Raw genomic sequence first — 18080 nt, 5'->3', positions numbered from 1 at the left:
TTTCAATAAAAAAATTATATTTAAAAAAAATAATAATCTAATATTGAAACTAAAAAAAAAAAAAGAATAAATGGCAGGACGGGGAGACTTAGTTTACTATACCAGATCAGAGCAGGGAACAATGAAACTGAGAAACAGAACAACCTGGACATTTTCACTTTCTGTATGTGTGTCTGTGTGTGCATGTAAATGTAGAGAGGGAGAGTCAGAGAGACAGAGACACATAGAGAAAACAGACAGAGAATGGCATTGGCATGCGCAGAGTACATTTTGGGTTTTTTTGTTGTATTGATTGCAGAACCTATAGCTCACTGTTGAGATAGTAATAACAGATACCAGGGTAACTGGAGTCTAGTATACAGCCAAGTATCAGGGAAATATTGTTCCTGGACTTTGCTACTCAGCCACCCAGAAAGCGGCACAACTGGTCCTAGTGTCTAGAACTGCATAGAAAGCAAGGAGGAACCCTAACATCAGTCTAAGCAGGGGCCTCTGGGCCTTGTGGAAGACCTGGCTCACTGGTTCATCTCCTCCCAGCTGCAGTCTAAAGGCCTGATACCTCAGTCTCCTTGGAAAGCACCTTGGCTCTTAGAGAGTCCCAGTACAAGTCGCCGACTTTTGCCCATTGAACAGGTAGCATATTAGACTTCTAAAGCATGGCAATACATCCAGAAGTCCAGGCTCAAGGCCCAAATTCTCTCAGGGCAACTGGTGGCTAGACCATTTTCCAATTAGGCAAAGTGTAATTCTTAGTAATTCACTACTTGTATAGTTCTTGGAAATTATTTGCTCTTGTAAATTATTTGCTTTATCCAAATTTTACCGGCTTCTTCATTTTCCAAATCATTCACAAATGTGCTGAAATAAATCTCAACATTTTTTGTATAAGAAGTTGTTCTTCCTTTGGCTAAGCATGCCCTACTCCTTGATGAAAACATTCCATGACACAGAGCCTTGAGCTCTGGCGTATCTCCTGCTCTCAGTTCCCAGGAGGCAGTGCTGTGCAAATAGACTCTGAAAGCAAAGAAAAGGGTGTGGGAACCAAGATTAAGAGAAACGTGCTGTGGGATAATGCTCTTGAACACTGTAAAGATTTGTTACTCATATTGCTTTAATAAAAGGCTGATGGGCCAGTAGCCAGGCAGGAAGAATAGGCAGAGTGACCAGAATAAGAGAATTCTGGGAAGAGAAAAGGCAGAGATGCAGTCACCAACCAGATGCAGAGGAAGCACAATGAGAATACCTTACTAAGAAAAGGTACCAAGCCATGTGGCTAAACATAGACAAGAAAAATTATGGGTTAATTTAAGTTGCATGAGCTAGTTACTAATAAGCCTGAGCTAATAGGCCAAACAGTTTATAATTAATGTAAGCCTCTGTGTGTTTCTTTGGGACTGAACAGTTGCAGGACCAGGCAGGACAGAAACTTCCATCTACAAATGGTGCCCAAATGTTTGGGAATAATTTCCACATAAAGCCTGAGAAAGTTTTTCAAAAAGAATTCTAGACAGATAAGAACAGAATCAAGCAAAGCTTCTTGGTAACCATCTTTTCTCTGGTAGGCTCTGTTTGCTGGCAGTGAGAAGAGATGTCTTTAAGAGAGGCTTCCCGACTCAGCATTAGCAGCAAAAACCTTGTAGTTCTTTTAAGAGGCCTGCCACCAAACACTTAAATGGTGTTGTGAGCAGCTGGCATCATGCTTCGTGGTGGTAGCATGGACCACAGAATTGTAGTAATAAATGTGACTCCCACCAGGACGTCCACCATGAATCTAAACTCAAAAAGCTAAGGAATAGGGGTGGAGCCAGCTGCCAAAGCCACAGTTATATCCATAGCCATATTGTTTAGCAGATTAAAGATTCATGTGCTCAGAAATAGATAGATATATACAGTAAAAACAGATTCAGAAAAAAACCCTGTCAATTGTTTACAGTGTGTTTAAAAACATATGTAGGCTTGGGAGAGAAAAGAAAAGTATAAAGTCCTTTTTAAAAAAGAAAGAGAGAGTAGTTGGGTGTGGTGGCACACACCTTCGATCTCAGTACTTGGGAGGCAGAGGCAGGCAGATTTCTGTGAGTTTGAGGCCAATCTGGTCTACAGAGTGAGTTCAAGGACAGTCAAAGATACACAGAGAAACCCTGTCTCAAATAATCTAAAATTAAAAAGATAAAAATAGACAGTTTTAAAAAAAAGCCACACAAAGATGAAAAATATACAGAAATTCTGAATACTGTATATTATTGTGTTGTCTTTAAATTGTTTGCTGAGAAAAAAAGCAACAGCTGCTAAAAGACATTTGTTTATAAATGCCGATGGATTAATCTAATCTATATATTTTGAAAATTCCTTGACTTTAAATTTTAAGTCAAAAGATGTTACTTTGAAGAAGAAATTTTGCTTTTGTTTCCACCAGAGATGAGAGGCTGTGGATTCATTCTGGGCTAAGAAAAATAAGGTTTGGTCATGGAAGACCCTTGAAGAATCTCCAGTGGGAACCAATGGCCCAGATGATCCAACTTTTTAGAGCACTTCTGTTATAGTTTCCTCTGAGTTCCACATCCAGAACATCTTCAAGGCTGCTGGCTAAGATGATCCAGTCTCTCAAAATACTCCAATCAGGAATTGACCTTAGTCCTAAATTTTCTTTGAGTCCCCATAAGATTACCAGTACCCCTAATCAGCAGGAAGTATCCTAGAAAACTATACCCACATTCCTAAGAATGAATTATGGATATTTGTTTTTGATTAGCATGTTGTTTGCAAATTGTTATAGATAATGGTCAGGAATAAAAGCTAAGCAAAGGAGATTAGATTCAGGGCCTTGTTTTTTTAAAAAAGGGGGAAATTCTGTGGGATAATGCTCTTGTACACTGTACAGATTTGTCACTTGTATTGGTTTAAAAAAAAAAAAAAACACTAATTGGCCAGTAGCCAGGAAGGAAGGGCAAAAAGACTAGGAGAATTCTGGGAAGATGAAAGACAGAGGCACCGTTGCAAGCCAGATTCAGAGGAAGCAAGATGAGTTTGCTTTACTGAGAAAAGGTACCAGGCCGCGTGGCTAAACATAGACAAGAATTATGGGTTAATTTAAGTTGTAAAAGCTGGTTAATAATAAGCCTGAGCTAATAGGCCAAACAGTTTATAATTAATATAAACCTCTGTGTATTTCTCTGGGACTGAACAACTGCAGGGCTGGGCAGGACAGAAACGTTCCTCTACAGAAAAGAATGGTGGGGAAAGAGGACACATACTATAACTGAGTCTGGGGCCTGTAGAACATTACCCTTCTCTAGACATCACCTATAGTGAGCACAGCTGATGATCTCAATATGGATTGCTTGCCTTACATAATGAAAAAGTTATCTGAGCCTGGCCTGGTAGGACAACTAACTAGGAGGATGAGGCTAGAGGCTAGGTCATGGTCTATCTGAACAACATAGGGAGTTCATGGCTGGCCTGGGTAGCTTGGCTGAGAATTTGTCTCAAAACGAAAATACAAGGGGACACATATTCATGAGTAAAATCTTAACAAACAAACAATTTTACAGCCTCATTCATAAGGGATGTTGACTTTTTGCCTGTGGGTTCTCTGTCTGGCTCTGGTGTGAGGAAAACGGAGGTCTCATAGAATGAACTAAGCAACGTTTCACTCTTCAGAATTTTGAAGAGTTTTAGAATTTGTGTCTGCTTTTTAAGTATTCAATAAAATATTCCAGTAGAGCCATCATTCACAGGTGATTTCATTGGGGCAATACTTTCTGAGAAATTTCTGCACCCTGATAAGCCTCTCTGCTGACACAGCAATCCAAATAAGACCAAATTAGAAAAAGCCCAGGTTTAATGGATACAATGCTTCTGGATGGTTTTCCAATCCGCCTTGTAGGGATAAGTCCCGACCCTTAGGGGGCGTGTTCGCCTCGGGCTAATGTTATCCTATAAATTTGGCGAGCATGCTCCCAGACTCTGCTTCTGCTTTCCTGGTCTCTGCGGGAACGGTGGTTCTGTAAGTCTATTAAAGCTGTATATATTTTGACAATCTGTCTGCATTTGTTTACGCCGTTACACCCCCTGAGAGGAGATGGGGGAGGAAGACTTCAAAACCACGTTTGTTTTCTGGGGGCAGCATAAATACCCTGTGGGAATGGTCTTGAGCATGTCTGGGAGAGGGTTCATCATTTGGTGGGCTTTCTGAGATGCAGCAGGGTTTGGAGAGGGATGAGGGGCCTTAGGATGAAGTATCCACTTGTACAACCCAAACTCTTTGGGTATATGGATTCCAGAGACTAGGATGAAGCTTCCACCAGAACATCCCAGACTCTTTGGGTATATGGATTCCAGGAATGGGGACGGGGAAAGCTTCCACCAGAACATCCCAGACTCTTTGAGTATATGGATGCTGTTTGGATGCTGTTATGCCCCAATCATGGAGTCCCCCAAAAACCAACTAGGAGACTGAGTCCTGTATGTAAAAGCAAAGAGCACTTACTCATATTCAAGTTATAACTCAGACTCTGTGTGTGATATAGAGATGAATACTTTGCATTGGTATGAATCTTGGTCTACTGATACAAATTTAAAGTAAATTATGTTATATGTATATTTCTGCTCTTGATTAAGGTATTGTTTTTGTGCAGCTCATTTAAAAATGTGATGTATAATTAAGAAATATGTTAATAGAGAGTCATCTATAATAGTCAAGCTTGTAGTCATGTTAGTTAGACTTTCTAGATGTACAGAGATGTATTTCAGATGGATAGGCATTCTTCAAACCTTTCAAAGACTAACAGAATATGGCATTTAAAACGTTTTAATAACTTAAGACTTTTCATGATAATGAGACATGTCTGCTTCTGACAGCACCAGTTACTTGAAGAGGAAGATGGGCATTGAAGAGGCTCCTTATGGAGTTTCTTAGCCATTTGGGCATGAAACTGCTCTTGCCTGGACTGCTTGATGAACTTGACATTCAGGATCCACAGAGAAATGACTAATGAACTTGCCTAAAGGAGAGACCATCCTTCAGGGTTCCAGCTTAATGAAAGTCTGCCAGACATTCTGCAGGATACAGAAGAAAGTGACTAACAAACTGCCAATATAGGCTGAACTGTCTTTGAAATTTCCTGCTTCATGGAAAAGTCTGCTGGATACTATGAATATGGGTGCCCTAACAGTACAGAAGAACTTTGGGTGACTGTCCAGGTAGTGAGATGTTCCTGTCAATTCTAGAGTTTGGGCAGTTGCTTACAATGAACTTATTGTTTATTTAGGTAATATATTCTTTTGGAGTCTTTGATGGAGTTGAAGAATTTAGTTTTCTTTGTTATTTCTTTGTTATAATAAAAGATAAAGTAGATATAAATATTGTACCTGTAGTTCTTGTTTGATACCTGTTTTGTTATATGTAATTTTACTATGTTAAAGTTAAAACCTTCCTTTTTATTTAAACAGAAAAGGGGAGGGGATGTGGGATTTCCCTCTGTATGTTATGAATACCATTGGTTAATAAAGGAATTGCTTTGGGTTTATAGCAGAGCCATAGGGGAACAGAGATAGGCAGGGAAAACTAAACTGAATGCTGGGAGGAAGGAGGCAGAGTCAGAGAGAAGCCATGAAGTCCAACCAGAGCCAGATGGAACTTCAGCCACATGGAGATACACAGATTAATAGAAATGAGTTATATTAAGATGTAAGAGTTAGCCAATAAAAAACTAGAGCTAATGGGCCAAGCAGTGATTTAAATAATATAGTTTAATTTAATTTAAATAATATAGTTTCTGTGTGATTATTTTGGTTCTGGGTGGCTGGGACAAGCAAGCAACCTTCCTACAACATTTGAGTGTCCAATGTAATGGCACTCCATGGAGGGTGGGGTTTTTATAATAGCAGAGGTTGGGGTGAGGGATTTCTAAGGTTCAGGACCCCTGATTGGCTAACATTTGTCTAGGGGTGTTCTGGTAAAAAGTGATTGGTGTGCTGGCAGGTGATCCCATCTATAATGGTTGGAACATTAGGAATTTCCTTTGGGTAGTCTGTTCCTGGTGCCTAGATGACCTCAGTTAGTGGTCTTTCTTGGAAGTACGTATTGCCTTAGGGTAAACTACTGAAACTTGATCCTCCATTGAGCTTGTCATGGCTGGGTCCTATAGATGCCAGGTGCTGGGGGGAAGCTTCCACAGAACATCCCATACTCTTTAGGTATACAGATATGAGTCACAGCAATTCTATGTTGGACCTGTTACTTCCCAACCAGGTCATCTAAGTATTTTGATTTTGATTTCGCTCTACAGATTTTTTTTTTTTTTTTTTTTTTTTTTTGTCAACGAAGGCAGGGTTTATAGAATGTCAGAGATCTAACTGGATTCTCCTTTGTCGCCTCACAACTGCTCGAGATGATGAAGAGACAGATGGGTGGTGAAGGCTGCTATTCCCTTCATCATCTTTGCAAATTTGGCCCCTAGGAAGCTGCTCTCTATCACTGCAGATTTCCAGATACACATTTGCTTGGAGCAGTGATAAAAAAACAAATACAGAGCATATGAGTTTTCATTCTCGGTAGTAACTGCAGCTCAAGGATAGAGAACGTGGATGATGAAACCAGGGGAGCATGGGATAGCATCCTAGGTCATGCTCTACACACACACTGAGGCCTTCTTCCTGTGTAAGGGACATCTTCTCTCATTCTGTTAACCCAAGTGCCCAGTGTACAAAGCAAACATTTTCGTGTGGACGAGATAGAAGCTATTTATTAATATACAGCAAATACTGTTTATTGCAGACTCTTTCCAGCCGACTCAAGTGAAAAAGGCACTATGAAAAATTAATGAATCTAGATAATCTCTCTAAATGGATTTATGTTAAAATATACAACATTCTTACATAACATCTTTTTTATAAATGTGAAATAATATTACATTTAATGACAAAAATCGTGTTTCCAAAAATAACATTTGTTGAAGGTTAGCTATTTTTTTTCTCCTATCTAGATTCTTTCATGGGGTTAAGGTACATGTAAATTAAGTGTCCCTTGTTACACAGATAAAACACATAAAATGGCCCCATATCCTTTTACTACTTATATCAATATTTATAACTGAGGCTTTCATTAAGCAAAATACTGTAATAAACAGCAGCGTGGGCTACTCTGAGTGATTGTGAATGTATGTGACTTCTTCCCACTTGTGCTTTCTCATATTTAATTACACAGTATACATAATAAGCAGAATTTAAACTAAATCAAAGCATAATCTATGCAAGATTTTGCAACTGACAGAGCTTCGAGGAACAAAGCGTTTTGAGAACGTACTATAGTCTCCTATCTGCACGTTCAAGGTCTGGCTATATTGTACAGTTCATTCAAATGTGCTATTTTTAAACGGTTGGCATTAAGAACTTTAAATACACCTAAATACGCTGTCATTAGGTATGTCAGAGGAGAGACCTAAAGTAGGCAGAGGGTAGTCTCTCTGAGCCTCCTCCCTGGATGACAGGCACCCCAGTCACAGAGAGCTGAGTGGGTAGACTTAGTCATCAATGGCCATATCTTTTCCTTGCTGCAGTGAGTAAATTTTCCATTGTCAAAATAACCCAACATAGATCACCAGATGAGGGTGGAAGAATTAATGAAGCAAAGGGAAGTGTACCTTAGGAAAATGGAAAAAAAGTGCTTCCCAAGGTCAAAACAGTCTCATTCTTTTCTTTTTAGTTAAAATTATCTTTAAAATTGTTTTAATGACACTTGTTATTTCTGTATGGCGGTGAGAGGACAACTTGGAAAAGCTAGCTCTCTCCATCTACCATGTAAGTCCAGGGATTCGAACTCAGGTCATTGGGCTTGGCGGCAAGTACTTTTACTTGCTTGCTGAACAACCAACCTCACCTGCCACTTCTCAGTTTTTAATCAAAACAATGGGCCAAGAAGCAGTAAGTCCTCTGTTTACTCAGTACACACTGTTTCCTTCTATGGTGATAATTTACATAGACCAGGCCAAGCGATTCGACATTCCCTTCAAGGCTTCTTAAAACAAAGCGTGTCCAACAAAGCCAAGGGTGATGGCGTCCAACCAATCAATGACTGCTTCCTTCATCAAACGACTCCACTCCCGAGTCACTGGCAGCAGCACTGATCTTCTCCTGACGTCTCCGCATGATTTCTTGTAACTCAGAGCTTCCGTTACTGTCCTGAAAAATAAACATGGAGCCAACAACATAGTTATTGGCATGTGTGGTGGCTGTACCCATCAAATCATAGTTCCTGGCACGTGTGGTGGCTTCTCATTAATATTTTTTCTCTTTCCTTTCAGGTAAGATTTTACTATATGGTTCAGGCTGCCCTGAAACTCATAGAGACCCTTCAGCCTCTTCCTCTGGAGTACTAAGATTAAAGGGGTACGCTACCACACCCAACTCTACCTTGTTTTTTGAGACAGAATCTCAGCCTACACCTAAGGCTCACTGATGAAGGATTCCTCTCTGTATGCTGTAAATACCATTGTTTAATGATCAAAGCTGCTTTGGCCTACAGCAGGGCAGAACTTAGTAAGGCAGGAATTCCAATCAGATAGAGGGGGAAAGAAGGCAGAGCCAAGGAGCCACGTAGCTGTTGGAGGAAAAAGAGGCCCGCATGCTGGTATTGGTAAACCATGAGCCTCAGGATAAAATACAAAGTAATAAAAATGGGTTAAGATAGAAGAGCTAGCTAAAAAGGCACCAAAGCTATTGGCCAAGCAGTAATTTAATTAATACAGTTTCTGTGTAATTATTTCTGGTCTGGGCAGCTGGGAACGAACAAGTGGGCTCCAACTACAGCTCACTGGTCTGTTGGCCTGGCCAGTCCTAGGAATCCTCCTGTCTGTGCTTCCTCCGTGCTTACACAGCCATGTCTACCTTTCACTCGGGCACTCGAGAGCTGAGCTAGGGTCTTCATGATTACAACAATCACATTATCAAATGAGCCATCTTTTCACACCTTCCAAAGAAGGTCAGTCAAGCAAGACACTCGTTTCCACTGAGAGATTTTAAAGGGTGTCTTCGGAACACATCGTTTCCCTTCCGAAAACTCTGCCCCTCTGATCGTGCCAGGTTTTCTCCCTTCCAAGATCTCCCTACAATCCCTGGGGACCTTGTCCTTATTTCCTCTGATGACTGAAGGCTCTGGTAACAAGTGGGGGTGTGGTGTGGTGAGAAACTATGTGAAGAACTGGATCCAAGAAAGTGGTGAGGAGGGAAAGTGGCCAAGAAGCTCTTGGAAACTGTATCGGTTCTGCCTCAGTCAAATCCCAGAAGAATCAGCAGCAGGAAGTAGGCCGGGAAGGCAAACATAGTAACAGGATGTCCCGGAAGGAAGGGATCCAGAAATATTAAGGATACAGAATTTTCTAATGTACCCCGAGAAGCAATTTATACATTCTTAACAAGATTGAAAAGTATAATGTTAAGAAAACAGCTTTAGAGAACACATAATTCTTATTCATACTCTACATATGAAAAGCAATCATTAAACTCAAATATAGAACCTTCCAGATCAATGTTGTAGAAGAGAATTCTCAGCAAAATGGAATTTCGCTTGATGGGGAATGGTCACAGGATTATACACATGAAACTATTTTATCCTGAGTTATTAAACTGTTCAATTTACATAATATACCTGCTAGGGATAATTAGCTATCAGTTTCATGTTGAATCCTGTATCCTTTTATTTGAGGCCAACTATAATTTTCACAAAACTATTAACTCTTACAGAGCCATCTTTGAAGAGGGCAGTTTGAATACCTCCTGCTAAATAGACGTCCATTCACTCCTCAGCTGCTATGCAGACAGCTTTGACTGACACTTCCTGCAGCTGTATACTTTCCTTTCCCTTGGATTTATTTTATTTATGTGCGTGTGTGTGTGTGTATTATATTTGCATGTGGAGTGTTGACACACAGGTCTGCCTGTGAGCACTCAGGGTCCAGAACAGCTGGCAGATTTCTCAGCACTGGAGTCAGAAGTATTTGTGGGATGTTTGCCTGATTAAGTGGATGCTGGGTCTGGAACCCTGGTCCTCATAACTGCACACTCTTTAACTGCTTAGCTGTCTCCCTCCCACAGCTACACATTTTTAATATCCTTTCTTAGCATTCCTGATGATTTTGTAGACAGACAACTAGGCTTGGGAAATGCAGCCAGAACTTTGGTTTGTTGGAGAAAGGATCCTGGAAGCTCCGGCAGTCCTTGAACTCACTATACAGCTAAGGCTAGCCTTGAACTAAGATTTTTCTGCTTCTACCTCCCAGGAGCTGGCTTATAGATGCACCACCACCACGTGTAGCTTGGGTTTTATGTATTTTTATTTTTCCTTTGTCAAGTTCCTGAAGCTGGTGTTACAGACGGATTATGTGTGACCTTTTGTGGGTCCTGAGAACAGAACTCAGGCTCTCCATAAAAAACAGTAGGGTCATCTTTCTAGCACCCTACAACTAGGGTTTTATTTATTCATTGTACTGACATTTCTGAAGTAAATAAAAATAAGAAAAATAGTACTTGCTTCCCAGTTACTCAATTCATGTATGAATTTGTTTTCTATTAGCAAAACTGAAGTTTTTATAGAAGCCCATGCAATAAAATGAAAACATTGTGCTCAGAAATAAATCTCTAGTTAGCCTGAAAGATAATCTTTTTGAAAACAGTTACCTATGGTATCTAGTAGCAGAGAAGAAAAAACTGAGACAAATTTAATTTATCTTTTCAGTGAGGAGAAACTGACCAATATGGACACAAACACTGGCTCCAGTTCTCACTCTCCAAAGCCGACAAACACCCCCAGCTCTGTTCACCGCTCTTACCTCCAAAGCAGCTTTCTGAACAGTGATTTGGCTAAAGACTCTGGCACCTTCGGGGCAGACGGACCTCAGCTCATCTTTATTGAGGGAGAAGAGTTGTGCTCCATTTAACACCCCGAGGCTATTGACAGTCCTGAAATACAGAGCGTGAGGAAGTTAGCAGAGGGCTGCAAATGCCTGCAAGAGAAAAGCGGCTGCTTCTTCTAGCATCCTGCTTCAAGCTTTTCATTGTGAGCCTTGCTTTAACAGCTAAACCATCTCTTCAGCTCGCCTGTCTGTCATCTGTCTGTCTGTCTGTCTATCCATCCATCCACCCTTTATCTGTTTTTTTTTTTTCCCCCCTGAGTGTTCACTTGCTTTCACTTCTGAGGCAGGGCCTCAAGTAGCCCAGGCTGGTTTAGAACTCTGCAAGTAGCTCAGGTTGACTGAAGGTCCTCCACCCCCACCTCCACTTGGGAAAGTGCTGGGATGACAGGCACACCATCCTTAAAGGTGCTGTGGTGCTGAGACAGGGAATACCAAGAGACATTCATGGCTGTGACCCAGAGGTTCCTCTCACATAAAATGACTGGTGACCAAGCATCTAAAAGGATGCAGTGGGGTTTCTGAATCATGGACTCCCTCAGGCTTCTCTTTCCTGTTCCTAAGAGCAACGGAGCGCTTTCTCGTAACATGGCAACTAACAACTGAGCTTTGCTGTCAAATATGCCAAGGGAGCGAGTTTCTAAATTAGGATCCCTCAGGCATGTACTGTTCAAACATTTCATGGTACCAGACATCCACAGAACATCTACAGACTTTTAGATCAGTGGTATATAAAGCAGTGAAGATACCTCTGACTGACAGCCCTGAGACACAAGGAGTCTTACATCATACATCCCATGTGATATGGTCCTGCATAACATCATCTTACCCTGTGTAACTGATAAGAAAGAATCAAATGCCTACATCCCTCCTAGCTGGTAACAACTGCCCAAGAGACTGGTGAGGAAAATAAACTATCAGCTTGAAGATGCACCAGAATCAATCTCGTCCCTTTTCCTAGTTCTACCTTCTTCTTTGCTTTTAAACAGTTAGCCGCTATTTCCTGAATACAGGGAAAAGTATGCCACCTAGGCTTTGACGACTTGAAGAGTCGGGGTGGCGTGAAAGGGACCCAGCTGCGACACTCACACAGGGTTGAATCCTTTCGACTGCAGCCAGGTCTTGACTTCCTCCGGGGTGGAGTCGTAAGTGATATTGATCACCGGCACGTTCTGCCGCGGCACGTGGAACTTCCTCTGTGCGGCGCTGCGCCCGATGGTGAGCCTCTGGAAGAGTTCATCCTGTACCTCTTCCATCTGAGACTTTCTTCCTGAACGCCGGAAGGGAGCACACACGTTCAAAGATCTCTGCCACGATAGCGCCTCTAAAACCTCATCCCTAATCATCCCCGGACCCCTGAGGGATTTGCAATTCCGGGTTCATGACATCCCCCCTCACCTGTACCTCAACCCGGTATAAATTATTAATGTGACTCTCTGGCCCTTTTCTTTGCTCGGGAGTCTCCACAGGCTGTGCCTGCGCCTGCTCAGTTGCATGAGGGACAGCAGTTGAACACCTCCTGTTTGGTTATTGATCAGGATCCCCGCTAGGCTGCCATGTCCCCAGTGATCATTCTACACAGCCCTAAATCAGTGAGATCTCATCTGGGGACTTGTCTAGACATCCTTCTGGGGGCAAAAATGGTGGTGGTCAAGGGAGAAGGCTGCTGTTGTATTGCACCAGGTCGACACTTGGAACTCAAGACGCATCGTACAGTGCCCACGCAAGCTTCCCAGAACAGATTTGAGACCATATAGAATCATCCCTTCTCGGGCGGTTATTTAACGTCTATGGCTTATTCTGCAGACCTCTAACCTAGTTTTCATCCTCACCCTAATGACCTCACTTCCTACCTTAGGAATAAAATAGAGTCTATATAAGAGAGCCCCCAAAATTGCACAGTGGGTTCCTGGCTCAAAAATAAGTGAAGAATAAGCTGCACAGGTTTCTCCAATGGTTCATCCTGCCGATACTTGTTCCTGCAGACTGGCTCCTCCCTATCATACTGGTGAGCTATGCCCCATTCCAGCCTGCACTCCTCAGGCCAGCCCTTCCCTGTGCACTAGACCCTGTGTTCAAGGCCTATTCTAACCCTACTTATCCGGTGTCTTATCCATTTCCCTCTTTCCTGCTTCATTTCACCCCCACACAGAGACATTCCTCATTTAGTTGTCTCTCTCTTTTGGATCATATTTTCCTCCCAGCTGCCCCCCACTTCTCTGCTCCCTTGTAATCAGGAATCCATGAGAACAAGCCACGTATGAGCAACACCCAACCCTGTTCCCCTCTTCTTTTTAAGGATCACTGCTACCCCCCCCCCACTGCCCTTGAACTCCAGGAGCCAGTTCCTTCCCAGCTGCCACCTCCTTCCACCCAATGCCTGTGCCACGTGGTTCTGCCCAAGTGCTTCCTCCCAGGGGCCATGGAATCTCTCTGCTCTCTGGTCGCCTCTGTGTCTCTGCCTTTGTTCTCAGTCTCCATACTATCTGAATCTTCTTGCTTGTTGGAACACTGGAGACACCGCAGAGCCCAGACCTCTTCCTGGCCTGCTCCCCCCTCATCAACCGTCCTTGTACCTCATCTTGGATCATGTTAAATCTGGTGATACAGAATTAGTTCCCCAGTCCTGAATGATTCAGAAGTAGAAATCACTATTTTTTTAAATACGTTCATTTGCTGCCCACATTCACGTGTCCGCAGTGCACATCAAAGGTAACTCGTCCAAACCCAAATTCGTCATCTCCTCAAGGTTCCAAGTTCCTCAAGTTTACTAGCTTTCTTTTACACTTCTTCACCCTTTAATGGCAATTTCATCTTTCTGTTTTGTCTCAGAACCACCCTGTGTTTCCCTTTGACCTCTATTATACAGGGTCTACAATAAGCCCCATTAGTTCCCCACTTCAAAATGTACCCCAAGTCCTACTTCATTCTGTCATTTGTGTCCAGCTGGATCCTGAAGCCTCTGTCCCCATCATCTATACCACCCTTCTCTCTTCACCCTCTGCTAATAGACCAATTGCAATGGTTCATTCACAGCTCCAGGGCTCCCAGCCACTGCTAGTCATGGTGCTGCCTGACCTCTGCCTCTCAGAGGAGAAGGTTGTTCTCTCCTCCAGATCACTACCCTAGCTGAAGTGGTGTTGCTTCCTTGGTGTCTCCGAAGATATTGGCCATTCTAGACTTTTTTGCCCGGTAACACCACCACCATCCCCACCACCACCTCCACCGCCACACCCACGAGGCTCCTTTATTGATTCCTTCAGATTCTTCGGTCCTATTTCAAATTGTGATTTCTTCTCCAGGGCATTTCCAATCCACACAACTAAGTCTGCCTCCAAACTCTTGACCACTCCATCAGTCTCCATCAAGACAGTTATTCCTTTGCCTGCCCTCTCATCGGAATGTCAGCCTGCTGACAAAAATGGTTCCGCTCTGCCTCCCATGCTTCCGCACCCAATATGGAACAGGGATCCAACAGATGTGAATGCAGCAGGGTGGGGCGTGTTCTGACCTTTCCCCTGAGACCCTGACAACCACCATGTTACAGCCATCATACCATAACCAGGTCAGGAAACGGAGCACAAAGAGAAATGATCCAAGCAAAGCTGTCAATTAGAGGGAGGAATTAGCTAGAACCAGGCGGTCTGAGTTTCAGCCCATGTCTGTTCTATACTCAGATCACCTCTGATGATCTTTCCCACCATCCTTCACTCTTAGCCATGTGCTTATGAATGAGCACGGCGTTATGAGAAAAAATGGCAAGGAAATGAAATTATATCTCTATGTATCAAAAAATACATGCGTGCACTTTTAGGTATATTGTTACTGTTTTCAAGAACTCAGAACTGATATGATAACCCAATTAACTAATTACCTTGGCAGGTGGCAATGACCTGGTCACCGAGGGAACTGTTTATGTCATTCAGAGAAGGTGTTTGGTGTCTTTGGAATGTGAACTGTGAAATAATTAGCGTTAATGGAGTCTAATCTGTACTAGGGTCTTGAGTATGCGGGAAACATTTCTAATTAGTTTATTCTTTGACAGTTTCTTCTATGTACTCAATGTATTCTGCTCATATTCATCTCTCTACCCTCTCCTTCCTAATCATTACCCTCCCCCACTTCTGTGGTCATTCTGCCTCTAGGCCTTCTTATTTTGTGTTTGCTTTGTGCCCCATTGGGTTTACCTAGGACCACTTACGTGGGCTTGAGGTGAAGCTAGCTCCTGGAGCACTGGTAACTCAGCAGTGGTTAACAGCTCTAAAGACAAAGACTTCATGTCCCCCATCTGCCATTGGCTGCCACAGCCTCTTGGCAAGAGGATCCCTTCCCCAAATAGGGGAAAAAGAAGTTAATTAAGAAAGAACAAAAGAAAAATGCAGGAAGAAAGAAGGGAAAGGACACTGTCGATGGATATAAATAAAGCAGCGCCTGCACTTCTGTAGCTGTTTTAAATCACCTAGGATGCTGGCATGCAGGAAATAGGTCTGCCTCAAAGAGAAAATACCATTCCACAAAAATACCACTACACCTTCTTATCCACCGAAGGGGCCACAAGTCCATGTGGCCTTCCTTGGGGCATTACAGAGAAACCTCTTTCTAGAATGCTCCGGGGTTTTGGTTTCCACTTTCAAAGCTTTCTCCTAACAACAAAGCAGATGAACATCACACCCCTTCCCACAGTGACAGTTCTGATTACAAAAGATTGAGCTCAAGTCAAAGGGCTCAGATGTCAAAGGACTGAGGAAGAAATGAGAGCAAACTAACAAGTGGGTACCTTCAAAAGCAGCTAGAGGGGATGCTCTCTGGATCTTTGACAAACTAATCTGGACGGCTTACGAGATGCCTGGCTCCACCCACCTCCAAGCAGCTCATCTAAACAATGCTCCACTGCAGCAAAGGTGGCTTCACTCCTCAGTGTGTATGTGAGATGCATGTGTGTGATGTGTGTGTTGCATGTGTATGTGCGTATGATGCCTGTGTGTGATATGCATGTGTGATGCCTGTGTGTGTCATGCCTGTGTGATGCATGTGTGTTATTCATGTGTGCTATACATGTGCACGTGATGTGTGCATGTAATACATGTATTGTGTAATGTGTATGTACAAGTGTGTGATGCATGTCTGTGATGTGTGATGTGTGTGTTGCATGTGTATGTGCGTATGATGCCTGTGTGTCATGCTTGTATGTGTCATGCCTGTGTGTGAGATGTGGTTGTGATGCATGTGTGTGATGCATGTGCATGTGATGTGTGCACGTGATGCGTGTGTGTTGCGTAACTGTGATATGTGTGCATGTGATGTGTGTGATGCATGTGTGTGTGTGTGTGAGATGCATGTGAACTTGGTTGTGCTGTGTACCCTGTATGCTCCTGTGTAGGGCAAGAGCCAGATGTCTTCTCGATTCACTTCTCAAGTTACATTTTCAGACAGGGTCTCACTGAACCTGGCACTTGCCGTTGTGGCTGGCTGGCTAGTGAGCTGAGGATCTGCCTGTCTCTGCCTGAGTGAAGCTAATGACCACGCCTGGCTCCAGCACGTGGGTGCTGGAGCTCAAACTCAGGCCTTCACATTGCACAGAAGATGCTCTACCCAAATGCACCTCCCACCCTTTGCTGAAATTTAAAACAGACATTTGATATCACGGCCTTGTCTATGGCCATGATATCTGCATAAGTTCCCACTTCCTTGGCCTTTTCATTTTATTTTTATCAGAAGTTTGGGAAACAAACAAAGAATGTCGTGGCAAGGCGCTTATCTTGAGAGAAACATGGACCTCAAAATGCACACAGTTATGCCATCTGCTAAATGACCATGAGAAAGCCCTGGCCTTTGTTCAGAAAAAAAAAAACTGCTCCAAAAATATGCTATCGGGAAATATTCATTTTATACAAAGAAATAAATTAATTTAATGCCAACCTATACTCTAACACTCTGGAGATATCTTAAAAAGGGATTTTACATGAGCAATTAGGTTAAGGAAACAAGCCCATGAGCTAATTTGGGGAGTGTTTCTATTCTACAGACCCCGTGACCTGTTCACATATGAAAAGCAGATTTGATTATGATGAGTCTCAATTTTCAGGAGAGTCCACTCTTGTAAAAGAATGCAAACTATGCTTCTTCCCCACTAGGTTCTTGCGTTTCTTTAAGTGGGACAAAGAACAAGCCATTCCAGGCCATGTGTTGTTCCAGAAGGGGACTGGAAGCCTCCGAACTCTGACCCCAGGCCTGGAACAAACTGCCACTGTGTCAGAGATCACGGTACTGATGTGTCACACAGAGATGTGTGCAAACTTGTGGGAAGGAGAAAAGAGCAGTTGTTTCTCAGAGGGAATGTTCCCCAGGGAAATAAAATATATTCATAGAACTTTCCCATCTGAAAACTCTTTCTCTGGTATCTGTGAAAAACAAGCATCCCCCTAAAAGCGCACACATACTTTGAAAAATTTAGTAGCGTATTTAATTGGTTAAACATCTTTTCACACTCATAAACAGCTATTTCTGATAAAGAATTGGTTGCTTTCCCAAACTTTTATTTTCGTTTTATTGTATTTTCCATGTATTTATTTATTGGTGTGTATGTGTATGTGCCTATATGTGCATGTGTGTCTGTGTGTGTGTGTGTGTGTGCATAGGTAGGTAGGAGGTCAGAGGATAACACAAGGGAGTTGCTTCTCTTTTTTTTGCCGTGTAGGTCCCAGGGATTAAACTAAGGTCAGGCTTAGTGGCAAGCACCTTTTTCTATCGTGTCATTTTGCTGGCCCCTCTGTATTATCCTAATGAAGTCAAACATGACTGAAAAGGTGATTTGAGTCACTCATGTTTCAGAGAGAAAATCGTGCACATAATAGTTATTATTAATTATAATTATAATATAATTATAATAGCAGTTATTACATCTCACCACTATTTCCACACGCAGCTATGACTCTCGGGGGGAAATGGCAGTGACAATTTAGGAATGTAGTCTGACCTGGAGCCTCTGGCTATGACATCAGCTATGAGGTTAATAGCTGGATACAGGTACATGGATATCAGAGATGCGGTTCTGCAGCCAGACTAAGTTGCAGGTCATTCCTGTTCTGACAACATTAATAGTATGGAAGGGAGTGGAAATAGGTTGATCATTTATAGGAAAAGTAATTTTATAAAGAGAGAAAAGTCCAGACCCTC

General features: G+C 42.5%; 1 protein-coding gene and 1 long non-coding RNA gene across 6 annotated transcripts in view; both read right to left on the bottom strand.

Moving 5' to 3' along the window:
* LOC126497291 (uncharacterized) overlaps positions 1–18080 on the bottom strand; it is a 421870-nt gene that overhangs the window by 257022 nt on the left and 146768 nt on the right. The window lies entirely within an intron of this gene.
* The window catches only part of Eps8 (EGFR pathway substrate 8, signaling adaptor), a 180711-nt gene continuing 169382 nt past the window's right edge, over positions 6752–18080 (bottom strand). For all 5 annotated transcript variants that reach the window (XM_050135196.1, XM_050135194.1, XM_050135195.1 and 2 more), the window contains 3 exons: positions 11994–12174; positions 10824–10953; positions 6752–8178 (listed from right to left, as the gene is read on the bottom strand). In XM_050135196.1, the coding sequence (XP_049991153.1) occupies positions 8065–8178; positions 10824–10953; positions 11994–12174 (425 nt within the window). In that variant the 3' untranslated portion in view covers positions 6752–8064. The remainder of the gene's footprint in view (positions 8179–10823; positions 10954–11993; positions 12175–18080) is intronic.

The sequence above is a fragment of the Alexandromys fortis genome, unplaced genomic scaffold (genome assembly GCF_014885135.2).
Source record: "Alexandromys fortis isolate MF-2015 unplaced genomic scaffold, M_Fortis_MF-2015_v1.1 scaffold_21, whole genome shotgun sequence".
NCBI lineage: Eukaryota > Metazoa > Chordata > Mammalia > Rodentia > Cricetidae > Alexandromys > Alexandromys fortis.
This window is presented reverse-complemented; position numbering and strand designations above follow the sequence as displayed.